Genomic DNA, 17,998 nt, shown 5'->3' with positions numbered 1-17,998 from the left:
GCTTTCTGTGGCGGTCCACAGCACCCAGGGACTCCGCTTTCCCCCTCCTAGTACTCAGTTCTGCAGGACTGCAGTGCAGCCTTATGCTCTGCTCTCATTTCAGAGGGCTCACCCCGTGAAAATTGAAAGCCCTGGAAGTATTCATTGAATACTACCTGTATCTACCCTCAACTGCTAAGAGGCATGGGCAAACTGAAATCTAACACAGGCTTCCTGGCTTCTCAAAGCTAGTCAGGGTGACAGGAACCTGTGTGAAAGCATTATCCTGTATTTCAATTTGTTCTAGATCTGCCATTTCCTACATATAGAGAACTCCTGGTGAGGAAAGGCTATGATACAGCTCAGCGGCTCACCTCTAACTTAGTCTTAGTCCTGGAAACTTAAGTGACTTCCGTGGTCACACAGCCCCCATGTGTAGGAGACTGGACTTTAACCTGGGTCTTCCTGTCTCTCTTTCCCTTGAGCCATACCGAGTTTCATCTGACTTTAGGAGAAAATACAATTAAGAACAACATTCTTGATGGAGACTAGTTACTGAGTAGGGTTGGAATAGTCAAGGATAATTCCATGGAGGAAGCAGGATTAGAGTTGGACACTTGAAAGAGGTGCAGAATTTCTGCTGTAGGGAAGGGGGAAAGAAACTGGCATGATACAAGCAAAAATGTAGAGGCCAAAATGAACATAGGGTTTAAGGCAGTGATGTCAGTGTTCTCCTGATGCTGCTGTGTGACTAGGAGTCACCCCAGTATCTCCAAAAAATCAGATGTGTAAGTGACCCAAAGGAGAATGGAGAGATGTACATGGCACAGATAGGCTGCCTCTTTTTCCAGCTGCCTTCTAGCAAATCTTTCTGGACGATTCTCTGTTGGAAACCAAAGCTACAGAGTCATAATAATTAAAACTAATAATATTAAGAGACCATTTTTCAAAGAAGTCTATGGTCCAACAAGTACTCAAACTAAGGCCAAAGACCCGTTCGCTAACACACGTGAGATTACTGGCCTACGTATAGCATCATTTTGAGTTATTTTCCTAGTAGTGGTTTTGCATTAATCCATTCACACGATTTCTAAACTTCCTAGTGGCCAAACTCCCAGCTTCTAGGATTGAGAAGAATCTGCCTCCAGATGCCATCTCAGATTTAATTGGCTCACAGGAGGATGCAGCACTCAATCTTGGCATTAGTATCAAAGAACTCTAACCATCTTCCCAACTACTCAACTACAGACTGACATAAAACATCCGAGCTAAGCATGATCTCTTCATATGTTCAGTGTAAGCCACCCACTCACCCACTGTAGGCTGTTTAGTCAAATCCTTGGGTAGAGACATTTCTCAAGGGCTAGAGGACAGATGTTTCCTAGTTGTAACTCAATTTAAATGAAAATTATTGTTCTGCTCTTTTTTTTTTTATAACAGCCCAAGCACTCTTAGAGTTACTTCATTTTTATACCTTTCAACTTTGCTTGAGTGTAGTATTGATTGTTAGAAATTAGAATCACTTTGTAAATTTCTACTCTTTACTCCCTGACCATTGATTCAACTTAATAGAAGTAATAAACATCTAATAGCAGTAGAAGAAAGCCACATAAACGCTGAGATTTTAAAATATTGTTTTAAAGTTTTGTTACATAAGCCATTTAATGAGTATTTCTTCTTCCCTTCCTATACCATGACATATAGTGCTGCCTGGCACCTAGAATTTTTGTTTACATAAAATTTTTTACAATTTAATTAAAGCCTCTGGAACTCTGGGGAATATCCCTGAGATACTTAGATTTTTTTCTCCAGTTTTTTAATTAAAAATCCAATATTGTAACTGAGAAATTTGCTAGTAATATAGAACCTAAGGCCATCCAGCCAGCAGATGGAGTACAAAATGTATTTTTCCAAGTATACAGTGATGGAAATGATAACATTAAAATGACTTTTATTAAACATACACTAAAAAAAACCCCAGTGTTTATGTTGTAGAACTCAGATAACTCAATAGAAATGACTTTTTTTAGGGTCTTGAAGCCTGGTAGTATAAATAATAAAAAAGAGAGAACACCCTATTATAGATTCAGGCTTCTGAGTTAACACAGCCTGGTGATAGAAGTTCCCTGAATATGGCTTTGTAAACCAAGGAAGCTGTTTAATAGTGGCTTCTCCTTTCTTAGGAAATAAGCATATTGCTTTTGAAATAGTTTTTGTTGCATGTGCTGAAAGAAATTAGTAGATAAGAGTGAGTTTAATAGCTACTATTGGAGCTGCCTTTTTTTTTTCTTTTTGGAGGGCTGGGCAATTGGGGTTAAGTGACTTGCCCAAGGTCACATGGCTAGTATAAATTATCTGAGGCTGGATTTGAACTCAAGTCCTCCTGACTCCAGGGCCAGTGATCTAATTCACTATGCCACCTAGCCGCCCCAAAAGGTTGCCTTTTTAAAACCACTATGTTTTATGTTTTTAAGGTAGAGGAGTCTTTATAAGATATATTGCACATGAGGGTTCTCTTTGCACCCTTTCCTCCACTCCCACCTCATTTCACAGTGATGGCCTTAATAAAATACAGAACTAAAACCTTGAATCTGCAAAATCTTGCTCCCTTTGACAGCCTTCCTCCTAACATTTTGTTTTTTGTAGAATTCTAGGCAGGGTATGCCTGTATTCAAATTCTGAGACGTAACTGTTCTCTAACACCACCTGGCTTTCAGTTATTGAAATTGGAAGAGATCACATTTTTGTAGTGGGCACGGCCATGATGAAGGCAAGTAGAAACAGCCTTTGTCCTTAAAAACATTTCTAGACATTCTACTAGTTGGAGATTCTTTATAAACTTCCTGTTTACATGCAGCCTCTGGAAACTTAAAACCATTAGACGGTCAGTCATACCTTAGTGTGAACATTTTAAAGTAGAGAAGATTGCTTCTTTTAAGAGAGAATTTCTTTTGGGGAAAGCACAAGAGGGAGAGGGTGAGGGCCCATGTTAGAGCTTGGTATTGCAGTTAGGAAGAGAAGTCCTGGGTGGTATGCTGGAAACAGAGGTTCTTTGGAGGAAATCCAGAGTGTCCTGGATATGTGGGGGACAGAACACTGGGGGAAAAGGGTAGAGAAGTGAAAAGAAGGTATTACAAGGAATATAGGAAATGAATTAAAATCAACTTTGCCCATTTGATAATTTTGGACTCCAACTCAAGTGTGGCATCCAGTCTCAGAACTTATCCAGGACTTGTGGATGGTAGTGGTACCCACCCCTTCCACCAGCTGCTTAACTGCACATAAGGCTTTAAAAAAAATTTTTTTTTTATTTTTTGGCTTTTTGGAGGGCAGTTGGGGTTAAGTGACTTACCCAAGGTCACACAGCTAGTAAGTGTTAAGTGTCTGAGGCTGGATTTGAACTTAGGTCCTCCTGACTCCAGGGCCAGTGCTCTATTCATTGTGCGACCTAGCTGCCCCCCTGCACATAAGGCTGTGATGAAATTAGCAACAATGACTAATCCTTCTGAGGAGATAGGGTGCCAGCAAACCTTACCACCATCTGCCTTGCCTCTGGCTCCCCAGGTCTGCCTCGCCCTACCATCTGCCCAGCAGCTCTACTTTGTTTTTGTAAGCTGTCCAGCCCAGTTAGAGTGTGTGTTCCTTGAGGACAGGAAGCTTCTTCTATCTGTATCCTCGGTGCTTAGTTCATAGTAAGCATGCAGTAAAAATGTTCACTCCCAGCTCCCTACCACGTTTTAGTTCACCCTTCAAAGAACAGTAATAAAAGACATTTCATGTGGATGGTAATCATTGTGATTGGTGCTAATTCCAGATCAATCCTTGTTTACAGATTTGACCTGGGGAATTAAGAGACTTGCTTCTGGAGCAGTACACTGTGTTCTGTTGTATTCCTCAGGCAATGAATACGGCTAAATTCTCATTCAGCTTAGTATTATAATTGGCCCTGTTAACTGTTCTTTCCTGTGATTTGTGAATGTGGGGGAGAGAGTACAGCATGAAAAGAAATCATTCTGTAATTAAGGTTTTCAATATACCTCACAAGGCCCTTTTGGAACCTAATTCAGAAAAGCCTGGCTTCTTCCCAGTGACTGCTTTTGTACTTGTTTAGAGACTTTTCCATTTGTTTTTCAGCTAGTCATTCCCGAGAAAGGATTGATTAAAAGAAAATGAGAATACCCAGATCTCAGTCTCATCAATATCCCAAAGGATTTTATTTTTGTTTTTCATTCTGTACCTTCAGAGCATTTATTCTGCACACAACTTACACGTGTTACTGAATCAGGCTCCTTTCATAGCTGTCCAGCCAAGACGAAGACAGCGGTCAAGAAGGTAGATAGACACATGACAGTCACACAGTGTGAGAACCAGAAGGGTCTCTAAAAACCATCCAATCCGCTGTCTCATTTTACAGATGATGAAACTGGGACCCACAGAGACTAGAGGTCTCTTTGTCCAAGGTTACACTGATGGCATGTGGCCAGTCGGGGTGTGTAACCACGGCTTCTGACTTCAAGTCTCTGCCACAAATGATAGGAGAGAATAAAGACAAACAACCGGGCAAGACCAAACAGTAGATGTTGTATAGTAGGTCTGTTACATGCCACGTCCCCTTTGTGGCACAGGGCCTCCATCTGCATGGGAGGAGGACTGTCACCTGGTGACAATCACTGAGCCCTAGGCTCAGAGTCAGGTGACTGGAGTCTAAATGTTACCCCAGCTGAGTCTCCTCTCTCTCCAGCCTCAGTTTTCTCATCTATAAAATGGGAATTAATGTCAGCACCTCCCTCTTAGGGTTGTTGTGAGGATTAAATGAGATAATATCTGTAGAGTGCTTTGTAAACTGAGAGAACAATATAAATGCTGGTTTTGTTGTTGTTACCTCCAAATTGGAAAGACTTTGAGTATAGTCCAGGTAACAGACTAGGCTGGTCAGGTTTGCAGAGACTCTTCTTGATTTTGGCTACAGTTGGTCATTGTGCATTTATTAAGCACCTGCTGTGTGTGAGATGTGGTGCCAAGTGCTGAAGATACAAAGTTGAAAGACAGTCCAAGGAGCCAACGGTCCAGTGGGAGAGACAAGAAAACTGTCTTCTGAGTTATAAAGGGGTTACGATCTTCGTTGGTGGAAAGCATGACCAGACCAATGAAATCACAAATTCCTGAAGTATCAGAATTGTTGTTTATAGTACTTTCTAAGAATTAGTGCTTATTGGTTGGTTGGAAATGAGAAGGGAGATGTGGAGGCTCAAGAAAGGCATCACATCTCTTCAGATTGGCACAGGAAGATTGTATGGAAGGGGCAGTGAGAGAAATGACTATTAATAATTGGTTATTAATGATCATGTCTCTTGGACTTTTCATTTGTCTCAGTGGGATTATAAGAGTGATGGAATTCATACGTGTTGGTAAACTATGAGAAAATCATCTCAAAGGAGGAAATGAATAGATGATTTAAAAAGTGGAGGACCTGAGGTAGAAGGGAGTGAGCCTTTCAGTCACTGTGAAGTTCTTTGTCAGTTCTTGTTTACTTAGTAAGCACATGTTTATAGGGCTATATTATTTACTTATTAAGGATATATTTATAGGGCTATATTATTTACTTAGTAAGGTCCTATTTTCCCTTCACTTTGCAATTTCAGAGATGTGGAGTTGGTTGAGGTTAGTGATCTGTCTTGTGTTTGGGGATTTTCTTCCAGAAAATTCAACCTGAAATCCCTGAGGGAGATGATGACAGGAGTGACAATGAAGATGAACAACCCCAAGTTGTCGTGCTGAAAAAAGGAGATTTATCAGCAGAAGAAGTCATGAAAATTAAGCAGCAGATAAAGTCTTCCAAACCAGGTATTCTAAGGCAGTTTCATTTTCCAGAACATAGCAATAACCTGAAACATGGAATGAATTTGTATATTGTATTTTCTTGAGATATTTAGTACTGATGATAGCTGCTAGCATTTTATTGTGGTCCTAAGTCAATTTAGTTGAAAACTCCCTGAAAAAGTAGAACCAAGTGAAGGTTTCTGGTCATCACTCCACTTGTATAGACCTTTTAAAATTTTTTATCTTCACCCTTCTACCTAGCCCACTTTTGATTTAAAAGGAAAAACAAAACCCTTGAAATGAAAATATGTCTAGGTGAACAAAACAGATTCCCACATTGACCATGTCCAGAGATGCATTTTTCATTGTGCAGTTTGAACTAATCACTTCTCTGTCCAGAGGCTGGTAGCATGCTTCGTCATTGGTCCTCTGGAAGTAGTTGGTCATGGCGTTGCTCAGTGTTCTTCCAGCTTTCAAAGCTGCTTGTTTTTACAGTGTTGCTGTTATTGTATAATTGATTCTCCTGGTTTTGCCCACTTCACTCTGCACCAGTTCATAGAACTCTTTCCAGACTTCTGTGAATCCGTCTGTTTCAGCATTTCTTGCTGCAGGATAGTATTTCATGATGTCAGGAGGAACTGAGGGGTGCTTTGAGTGCTGCTGTGGCTAATTTCATGGGAGATGTGGGTGAGAGGTACATAGGATAGGCAGGCACAGCCACGTTGGGATCTGCAGCATTGGAAGGGACAGCCACAGCAATAAGTTCTAAGGTTCATTCTAATAGAAGGCAGCTACTGTTTACATGCCAGATACAGCTTTTTAGATTTTATTTGTACTTGCCAGTAGCCTCCAAATCAGGATTTGCCTTACTTTTACCTTTCTCCCGATAGCTTTGTTAATAACCCCAGTTCTGAAGTTCTCATAAAAAAGTATTATTTTAGAAAAAATTAGCCCTTCCCTCCAAAAATAATCAGCATAATTAAAAAAGCAGAATCATTATGCAACTCTGTCCAGTTTTAATAAGATCTTATATTGTAGTTATACCACAAATTTTAAATACTAAGTTAACGATGTATATATTATAGGGATTGCCTCCTAGAGAGGGACTAATGAGGTATTTTTGTCCTAGTCAAGAAGTCAAGTCATAGCAACAAGCATTTAATAAGTGCCTGCTGTATTCCAGGTGCTGGGGATTCAGAGAAAGACACAAGACAGTTCCCCTTTCAAGGAGCTGGCAGTCTGATTCCTGTAGAACTGTTTGTTAAGTGGCCTTTGTCCAATCTTCGTCCTCCTGGAGCTCTTGCACGCTTGTCGCTCTGCTTTCCACCCCATCTTCTCCTTTTTTTCATGTTAGAGACACGGCACTCACCTCATCCTCCTTCTGCCCCTCCAATTGCTTCTTCTCTCTCCATTCCCCCAGCCCATCCTTCTCTTCCTGTGTTGCCCGCGGTTCCATTCTCTTCTCTCCCCATATTTTTACTTGATAATCTTAAATTCTACTGTGGTTTCCACTGTCATCTCTTTGTAGATGACTCCAAAGTCATTTCTATCTACCCCTGAACCTCTTTGTACTCCAGACCTATACCTCCAGTTGCCCATAGGATGTCTTCCCCCAGATGTCTCACTGTTCCTGCAGATTTAACATGTTCCAAACTGAGCTCAGGCTCTTCCCCCTTAACCTGCCCCTTCTCTCTGTCCTGTTTTTCTCTGTGGTTTTGCCGTTCTTCCTGTGTCTCTGTGTGGGTAACCTTGGGGTTACAGCTGATTCTCCTCTATCTTACTCTGGGTATCCATTCAGTCAGTTACTAGATCCCGTCATTTCTTCGCACTGCCTCCTTGGAGTTCAGCTCTTCTTTACCACCTGTCTGGATTATTGCAGTAATCTCTGTGTGAGTCCTCCCAACTCCATCCTCTCCCTGCTCCAATCCAGCCCACATACTGCTTGCTGCAACAACGATCCTTCTTTTACACATTACTCCTCTCTTCGGTGGTTTCCGCTAGCCTCCCTTTGCCTGACATTACAGGCATATCACAACTTGATCTTACTGTACCATCCTCACCTTGGCTCATTACTTCCATCTATGCATTCTCATGCACCAGCCACACTAGATGACTTTCTGCTATTGAATATACATTACAGCATCGTCATACCTTCTTGCTTTCACTTTGACTATTCTCTGGAATTCCAGGCATATCAGCCAGAGTGAAAGCAAGAAGCTATGATGACAATGTAGTTGCCTTCCTCTCCATCCCTCAAAGATCACATCAAATGCTTCTTCCCCCTGGAAGTCTGTGTCAGCCGCTCGGGTTGGGTTTTGATCTTTCCACTTAGGAATTACTTAGCTAACAACCAGAATTTATGCAGTGTGTTAAAAACTTACAAAGTGCTTTATATACTTTATCAAGCTGTAAGAAACTGAGGTTCAGATTGATATTGAGTGTTATTACAGTCAAACTATTAAAGCTTCATAAGCTATCAGTGCACGTGTGTATACATATACATTTATGTAATAGCATGTATAAATATGTACTGCTATATATATTTATATGTATGTGTGCTACTATAAATGTATATACATATATGGAAGAAGAGCAAAAAATAACAACAAAAATGAACAAGCAAAAAAACACATTGGTTTTAGTACAACTGGTTAGGTAATATTCTCAGAACCTTTGGTAAAGGTTGAGGCTTAGATATCCTCAATGAGACCTTCATCTATTTGGATGACTACAGGGATTGTTTTTTGTTTTAAAGAATGTGCCCAACTTCAAGCCAAGCCACAAGGCTAAGAGAGTCATTTTGAATGCTTCTGTTATATCAAAATAAAATATTGGTCCTAACTTCTTTTGTGCAGCATCCCACTGCTTCCCTCTCTATATCTCCCTAGAGCTAGGCCATCTAAATCAACTCCCAAAAGCCCTTTAAAATGTTAAGCTTAAAATTATTGTTTAATTTAAAAGCGTAGTTTGGCTTTGTTTAGTTTAATTTCACTAATCCCCTCATTTTCTTTCTTACACTTTTATTTTTTAATTTAAAAATTTGTTGATATATCTTGTTATTATATTATCTCAAATCCTCTGCTAGAGAGCTATCCTTTAAACAAGGAATGAAAATGGGCAGGAGGGAGGGAACACAGCTAACAAATTTTTAAAACAATTTTTTTTGAAAAACAGTTGAAATTAAACAACATAGTCTGATTCCTTCTTAAATTTATTCAGATTTTGCTGTTTCATATCCCTTTCTCTGATAGTTACAGTGAAAGTAACCAAAAACAAAACTCTCTGTAAAAAAATAAATGAAAATATTCTTTTAAAAATTGTTTAAATTTTTAAAAAATTATTAAGTTTCATTTATAACATAGTATAGGTAACATATCAAGATTAAGTCAAATTTATGGGCAATAGAGTTGCCTTTTTTAGGTGCTATCTATATATTTTATAATACACTGGGATTCCATGTATAACTGATAGGTAGGATAAACTTTATAGGAATTCAAGTATGATTTAATTATTTAAATAATTATAGAGGTTTCTGTTTGTTATATCTGCCTTTCTTTCATATTGTTGATCATAGCTGTGGTCTATATGATGTACAGTTATTGGTCATGAATGCAAACAACCATAAATTTTAATATTGTTTTTGTGGGAAAATATGATTTCCCCTTGACCCATGATTCAGGGATTGCCCATGTTGCAGGTACTAGATGCTACCTTTGAACTCCTGCTTAGGCTTGAGAGGAGACCCCAAGAAATGTGATAGCCCACTCATATCTCTTCCTTTACTCTCTGACTTATGCAGAATGCAACCTTGCAACCAAAATTATCTTTAGAAAACTTTGCAAACCCTATTCATAGCTCTTCTTTATGACTTAATATTACATGTAGATTTTTCTTTCTTTGTGGAGGATGGACTGGAATTTGTCATAACAACTTACCGTGGTTTTTATGGGATTTTACTACAGATTTCCTCATAGAACTTTCCAAAACAAAGCAACGTTGTTGGGCCAAAAGTTAAAGAGAGACAGAGACAGAGAGGGACAGAGAGAGAGAGAAATCTCCTGAGAAATGAAGTTTCATAAAAGCCAAAGTGGTGAATGGTACGAGACGCCCTTTCCCTGCGTTCATTATAATCTGTCAGATTGATTTTTCTGCTGCTTTTCTGGTTCACCTGGGATCAGGGACTTTCTGCTATAGGCAGATGACCCAAACTTGGCAGCAAGTGGCCTTCCTCGTTCTAACTGTGTCAGTGCCATTCTGATCCTCTTCACATTTTGCTTGTGTAAGAATGTGCTGCCTGGAAACTGTGGGGCTTTCAAAGAGCTTCCCCATTGTCCCAGAGAAGCGAGCTAACTTAGCCATTTTAGAGTTTGTATTCTTGTGCATTCTTTATCTGCTGCATTAGGCTGGACTTGCTCCATTTTCATACTGCAGCTTGAAACTTTCATCTTAGGTTACTGCCAGGCCCATTAAAAGTAACTTTCCAGCTCATATGGCATGGGTTTGACTTGAGGATTTAGTGCCACACGCATATCATTTCATCTGTAGTCAGCCTATGAGCTCTCTGCCCCTCTGCCCATGTTGTTTCTAGATCACATCAGCTCATTTTGTAAACTGAGAGCCTATTTCTTTGTTTAATCTCTAATGCTGCATGTTTTCTTTGGATTCAGGTTACTGTTAGACTGGCCTGGCTCCTCTCATCATCACTTCTAAGCCCCTTGGACTTGAGCCAATCTTGGGAATGGCCATTGTATCTCCTCCCTGTTCTGTTTCAGTGGAAAAAATCCAGTGGCAATCCCATGACCTCATGGACCTACACTCTGGGGAGATTGGCTGGGCTTGTTGGGACTCTTGTGGATTGTCTTAGGTATTTCAAACACATTATTACTGCTGCTGCTTATCAGCAAATAAAAAACATAATATGATATGATATAATATGATATAATAAAAGTAATAATAATTCAGAACTGATATAGTGGACAGAGCCCTGGCTATAGAGTCATTCATCAGACCAGGGTTGAAATCCCATCTCTGACATTCACTGCCTGCCTGGTCAGTCACGTTTCCTCTTTGGCACCAGGTTTCCCTTTCTGTAACCCACGGGGCTTGTACTTGATGATCTCTGGTTCTATGTGTTATTGATCTGATCCCCACAGCAACCCTGTGAAGAATGGAGGTACCTTGGGTATTGTGATCTTGATGAGGGAAGTAACTCCAAAGGGTTAGATGCCTTTGTCTGAAATCATGGAGATGGAAGGTGTAGAAAGCATATTTCAAACCCAGGTCTCTCCCTCCTCCAAGTCAGTCCAGCACCCTCTCCCCTTCCCACTATTGCCCCTACTGTTAAGCCTGTACAGGGTACAATGGGGATCACAAAGAAGACTAGAGACAGTGATCGTAGCCTTCAGCAGCCAGTGAGCACGGAGCTCCTTGTTGAGGTGGAAAGACAGGATGTTATCCATGAGGAAAAACCCCCACTAAATCACAATATGAGGGTTAAATAAAATAGAGAAACAGTATGAAGCCTGCCATGAGTCAGTCAGCGCATGATTAAGTAATCAATGAGGGTAACAAACATTATGTGTGAGAGGAAGTCCCTGTGGGTGAGAGGGGTCGGGTGAGGCAGCATGGAGTGGGTGAGACTTGAAGTGTGGGTGAAATAGGGCCAAGCAGAGAGAAGGAGATAGAGCATTGAGGGTGAGGCAGCATGGAGCGGAGAGAAGGAGACAGGTGATGGAGGGATGGTCTGGCTTGAGCAGAGGGTTGATGCAGAACCTGTAAAAATTGATTAAAAATCTGGAGTAGATGCTTTATAGCATTGTAGAAAAGGAAGGAGACTTAGTCCAGCTCCCTAATTTTGCAGTCAGTCTGTCAGTAAATATTTATTAAGTTCCTACTGTGTGCCAGGTACTGTGGATCCAAAAAGAGGCAAAAGAAGGCTCCTGCCCTCAAGGAGTCACAATCTAATTATATCTTACAGATAAGGAAACTGAGTCAAGAGTTGCCAATGCCTTGCTATAGTGGAACCAGGATTAGAACCCACGTCTCTTGATTGATCACTGCTTTAACTCCACACTGGGCCAAGGAGTTAGGCCTTTATCCAAATGGAAAGCATGTAAAGGTTTTTGAGAATGGGAGTGACTTGATGAAAGCAGTGTTTCAGAAAAAACTAATCTGGAAATAATATGCAGAATGGGTTAGAGCAGAAATGGAGAGAGGGAGATGAGTTAGGAGTGATTATCTGGGCCTCAAATGACAACATTCTGGGCTTGGGTGGCAGCATGAGGATCAAAAGCAAGAAAGAAGAGGAGAGAAACTTTGAGGAAACAGGTAAGACTTAGTGACTAGGGGGGGGGGGGGCAAAGAAAAGGAAAAGTTTTTTAAGACTAGAATTTCAGGCCGGCAAGTGATGTTAAATCCAAATCTGCAAGGCTGATCTGGAGGTTTTAGTCATGTCTATGCTAGAATAGATTTCTGTTATTCTATTACTGTGTGTGGTTTAATAAAGAAAAATTAAAACTTGCTTGAATATCTGGAAAATTGGGGTAAGAAGTCATATGACTGTATTTTAAGTGGAAAAGGAATAGATTTCTAGTATCTGTTTTGCCTCTAATGACAATTTGGGCAAATTTGGAAGAGGCGAATGATTTTTACAAAGCCCAAAGGTGCTATGGAGCAAAATGGCTGCATTTGGTTGCTTAGAAGCCTGAGTAATTTAATGTAACTTCCAAAGGTACCTACGTGGGATAATTTAGCTCAGCATCTATGATCTTGAAAGCATTTTTTTCATAATATTTTTAAATTTGGCTAATGGTTTTTAATAATGTTGGTTTTAAGGGGACATTAGTGAAATCAAAAAAGATTATCAATTTGTGAATGGAATATGGACTGGATAATTTTTTTAAATAAAATTTTTATTGATATCATTTCTTTTTGCATCAGCTACATTTCCTACCATAGAGAACTGTTCCTTATGATAACAAAGAAGGAGCAAAAGTTCAACAAAATTAGCCAACACATTGAAAAATGGGACACCAGTTCACATATCTAGGCCACCACCTCTACAGAGAAGTGGGGGCAGGGAAGGTGCCTTCTCATCCCTCTTCTTTGGTTGTTATTTTGCAGCATTTATTTGGATGGTTTTATTGTTGTTCTTTCCGTTTACATTGTTTTAGTGATTATGTGTTTTGTTTTATTGATCCAGCATACTTCACTTTTCATCAGTTCATGTAGGTCTTCCATGCTTCTCTGCATTCACAGTCATTTTTTTAAACTTTTTTTTTTCCTTTTTGGAGGGGGGAGGGCAGGGCATTTGGGGTTAAGTGACTTGCCCAAGGTCACATGGCTAGTAAGTGTTAAATGTCTGAGGCTGTATTTGAACTCAGGTCCTCCTGCCTCCAGGGCCAGTCAGTGCTCTATTCACTGTGCCACCTAGCTGCCCCAATAGTCATCATTTCTTAAAGTGCGATAATAAATCATTACATTTCTGTGCCTTACCATAGTTTGTTTTGTTTAGCCACTCCCACTTGATGGATAACTACTTTGTTTCCAGTTCTTGGCTGTGGCAAAATGTGCTGTTATAAATATTTTGGTGTATATTGGGCCTTTTTTTTTGGTCATTGACCTTCTTGACTCTGGATTGATCAGTTTCAACACTTTAGTCACTCTTAGAATAATTTCAAGTTGATGGTTGGACCAATTCACAGCTCCACTAACAATGTATTAGTGTTCTTCTCTTTCCACAAACTTTCTGACATCAATTCTTGATAAAAGTATATGAAACTCTAAAATTACCTATTCAGATATTTTTATTCCTTTCTTTTTTGATCTTTCATATTTAATTGTCAATCACTATGTTCCAGTAGTTTTTTTTTTAAACCTCTTTTTAGCATTTGATATAGAAATGCTGCTTTCCCTGATTTGTAGTACCAGGTTTAGCTTTTATTCAGGCTTCAATTTAAGAACTATCAGAACCAAGATTGCATCTTTAATTTCATCTCTCTTGGGCCACTGGAGGAAAGATGTTTTATCAATTTCTAGAGATTGTCCTTGTAAACTTAAAGCAAGGTTAGTCTCATCTGTCTTCTTTTAATGTGAAAAGGTGAAATGTGCCTCACCAGTTTAAAGAAGGTATTGTAACAGGCTTTAACAAATCCACATTTCTTTACTTCAGTATTTCAGATGAATGATGCAGGGTCTTGATCATCCAGGGCTTATTCCTTCTTAGTCTGCTTGTTAAAGCTCTCCTCCTGCTGCTGGCCCCCTCTGAGTGATGTATGTATGTATTTGCTGCCTGCAGTACCAGTCCCCATTTCTAGGAGCAGAATTTGGTAGCTGCCCAGAATGTGAGAAGTCCTCCTTCATTAATAGGCAATGAAAGCGATAGTGGCTTTGCAGCTTAAATCCTCAGATTTTCAGAGATTTATTTTCGTGCTTTAAGAATGATGTGAAGACTGATATTATAGAAGTACTACAGTTTAGTTGCTAATGTTTCTACCTCATTACTATATAATATATTGTAATGTAATAAATAACATAATATATATTACGTATTATATAATATCTTACAATATGTTATATATTATAATACTGTAGTACAATAGCTTATTTTACTATACTATTTTAAAATAATTTTTATAAATATATCTCTTCTATACAATATTAAATTCTATACAATAATAAAAAACTAGATATCAGGTAGGTTAAATTGGTATGTTTGCTTCATTTTGGACTGTGCTCTGTTGTAACCAGATGGATAACCAGCAGTCAGAGTCCAGTCCCGAATTCCCTCTCCAGCAGGGCCACTGTCTCACCTCTGTTCTGGGACCCTTGTATACCCTGGTTTATCTTTCTATCAGCCTGGCTCCCATAGCCCCTTCCTACCCCACAGCTTTAATGCTGTTCTGCTCTCCTTCAGTGCTCACCACTGAGCAGCATACAAAAAGAAAGTACATTCAGGTGAAGTGGCATGTTTGGGAGACTGATAGCAAGTGACAGAGAAGACAACAGGAGCCACTGGTCTGACGGGGAAGGAGCATGGCAGAGTGGTCAGAGCTGACTGTGGGTCAGGAGGACCGGCCTCCTGGCCTGCCTTGGGCACACGCTCCCTGGGAGTCCTGGCAAGTCCCTCAGTTACAGAGCGGGTGCTGAGTAGCATGGGAGGAGGGAGTTCCTGCCAGCCAGATGCAGACAGTCCCCCATGGGTTATTGCAGCTCCCTCCCCTACACCAATGAATTTCATAGACCCGGTTGGAAGAAACAGATGATCAGTGGTCCCATTCTTTGATATGAATGTGCCACCATGGAAAGATGTCACTCCCCGGGAGACCACGGGTCTGGTGCCACTTTACTGGCTTGTTGACTGTATTCTCTTAAAGGTTGTCAGGCACATAACTCTGTGCTATCCCATTTCACCTAAGTGGAAATTAATTTTCTTTTTATTACCTTTCTGTGCGATGTGGCCAAGATAGGAGGATGTGAAACTGGATTAATGTGTGACAGGTTTATTATAATCCTGCCTCTCTCCTCATCCTCTTTGAATAAGCTCAGGACTTAAAACTTTGAGCTTGTCACTTAGTTACTGAGTACTCAGTGGCAAGGGACCACAGTCCTCCTTCTCTGCCCCTTTATTCTGACATTGAAGTCAGGGTAGCTAGACTTCATGACCAGCCTTCCTCTTTCCAGTTCTACTCTGCCTGGTGATCACAAGGGATAAGGGCGGGAGTAGACCTGGGAATCCCATGGGAGAGGGACCCCCCAGGTGAGGAAGCTCCCTCTGCCAGTGCAGGTCAGCACCTTGTCTGCCACTTGGAGTCTTAGAGAGCTGCTAGGAGCACAGAGGAGAGGTAGGGGTAAGCCAATCTGCGTCAAATGCAGGACTTGTTCCTGGGTTTTCTTGGCCCTGAGGCCAGCTCTTCATCCATTGTACCACTCCCGTTTTTAAGGGACCCAGGATAAGTGGTTTAAAGGGAAGAGTAGAGAAACAGATGATGCTGGCAGCTGCACTTCTCTTTCCTTGTGGCATCTCAGCTTTCCCCAGTCAGTATCCTCCAGACTTAATAATTGGCCAGGCTAGAATTTTTCTGGCCAGGCTAGAATTTTTCTTCTGTTCTGTTTTCCTTGCTCCATTCAGACCTACACCAGTTCCTAGTAATAGGAAGCATTTATGTAGCACTTTACAAATATTGACTTATTATATCCTTACAATAACCCCAGGAGGGAGGTGCTGTTATTATCCCCAATATACAGATGAGAAAACTGAGGCATACATGTTAAGTGACTTGCTCAAGTTCACACAGCTAGTTAGGATCTGAGGTTGAATTTGAGCTCAGGACTCCCCGATTCTAGGCCCAGTGCTCTATCCTCTTTGCCACCTAGCTATGTCCTATTATCTATGGGGTGTGTATATGTGTATGTATATGCATGTATATATATATATTTATATCTCTATATCCATTGTATGTGTGTATGTACACACATAATATATGTATATACATACACACATACATACATATACGTATATCCTTTCTGAGGTACTTTGCATTGCTATGGAGATAACAAGCCAGAAGCCTGGCCAGGCATGGGTCGGGCCTTTTTGTGACTGCAGCTCATCTGCCTTCGCCCAGGCCAAGGTCCCTGTTTCTTTGCCTGATGACTGATCTGCTCTATAAGGAGCTTCTGACCTGAATGGAAATTCTGAAGCATGGATAAGTATCACTGGGCTCCCCTTAACTTGAGCTCATTTGGTTGTTCCCTAATAGAAGCTCTTAGTCAAGACTTGAAAACCCTTGCTAACTCTGCGAGTGAGCGAGCTGTAGGTATGAGAGTCAGGCTGGAGCTTTGGGCCTCTCGTCTTCGGCAGGCAGAGGTCACCTATATCACGTCCCACATCACGGTGTCTGATGAATCTCATATTGGAACGATGATCCCGGGGAATGGCCTGCATTCATTTTCAGAGATGGAATTTTGAGCACTGCCTCAAAAGTTGAATTTCTGCAAGATTTTCTTCCTGTGAGAAACGATTTCATTACCCAGTTAGAAGGCACTAGGTTGGGATCCCGTAGCCAATGAGAGCAGCGCCTCTGTGCTGGAACCGGCCATTCAGGTCTAGTCTGGCTGCCATGTTTTCTTTCTCCTCCTTTTGCCAAAAGGGATCAGTGATGTTTGTGTTGTTTATGTGGTCACATGTTTCTAGAGGAGCAACTGGCATAGTGGGTAGAGCTGGCTTATCTTACAGTCAGGGATCCATCAGCAAGCATGGGAGAAATCCCTACTATGCACTGGGCACTGGGCAAGGAGCCGAGATACAAAGATGAAAAAACGAAACAGTCCCTTGTCTTCATGAGCAAATATGTGCCTATTTACATATATGCATATATGCAGAGACAGCCAGAAAGAAATGAGCATTTCTTTAAAGCCTACCATGTGCTGGGCACTTGACAAATATGATCCCATTTGGTCCTCACAACCACACTGAGGTCGATGCTGTTATAATCCCCATTTTACGGCTGAGGAAAACAGAGGGCAAGTGTCTTTCCTAGCATTGTGCAGCTAGTAAGTATCTGAGTTCACATTTGACATCAAGGCTTCTTGATTACAGGCCCAGTGCTCTAACCACTACACCATTGGCTGTGTGTGTGTGTGTGTGTGTGTGTGTGTGTGTGTGTGTGTGTCTGTGAGAGACAGACAGAGAGACTGGAAAGACAGATTAGAGAGAGTCAGGGTGCGAAGGAATGTAAAAACCAAACAGAAGAGTCCCTTCTTGGTCCTAGAAACAATTGGGAGCTACTGGAGTTTGAGGAGGGGGAATGATCAGATATGCACTTAAAGGAAAATCACTTTGTCAGAAGGACCTGAGTTCAAATCCAGCCCTTAATACATCCAGGCTGTATAACCCTGGATAAATGACTTAACCTCTTTCTCAGGGTCCCAGACAAGTCCCTAAGACTGTAAATTATCAAGAAGTTGTTCATTTCTTTGGGGAGGGAGTTTCTACACCTAGAGTTCCTCACACCAGTGAAATCACAGGTCTGGTGGCACAGTGAGTAAAGCGCCAGCACCAGAGTCAGGAGGACCTGAGTTCGGTTCCGGCCTCAGACACTTAACACCCACACACACACATACAAAAAAGTAGCCATGTAACCTTGGGCAAGTTACTTAACCTCAATTGCCCTCCAAAAAGCAAAAAAAAAAAAAAAAAAAA

At 40.8% G+C, this 17,998-nt stretch overlaps 1 protein-coding gene across 2 annotated transcripts in view; it reads left to right on the top strand.

Moving 5' to 3' along the window:
- Nucleotides 1–17,998, top strand: part of KIAA1143 (KIAA1143 ortholog) — a 51,396-nt gene that overhangs the window by 1,946 nt on the left and 31,452 nt on the right. For both annotated transcript variants that reach the window (XM_069088333.1, XM_069088332.1), the window contains exon 2: nt 5,679–5,823. In XM_069088333.1, coding sequence (XP_068944434.1) covers nt 5,679–5,823 — 145 coding nt within the window. The remainder of the gene's footprint in view (nt 1–5,678; nt 5,824–17,998) is intronic.

This window comes from Petaurus breviceps, unplaced genomic scaffold (genome assembly GCF_028583685.1).
Source record: "Petaurus breviceps papuanus isolate PSGF00001 unplaced genomic scaffold, PetGlider_PUasm1.0 185, whole genome shotgun sequence".
Classification (NCBI taxonomy): Eukaryota; Metazoa; Chordata; class Mammalia; order Diprotodontia; family Petauridae; genus Petaurus; species Petaurus breviceps.
This window is presented reverse-complemented; position numbering and strand designations above follow the sequence as displayed.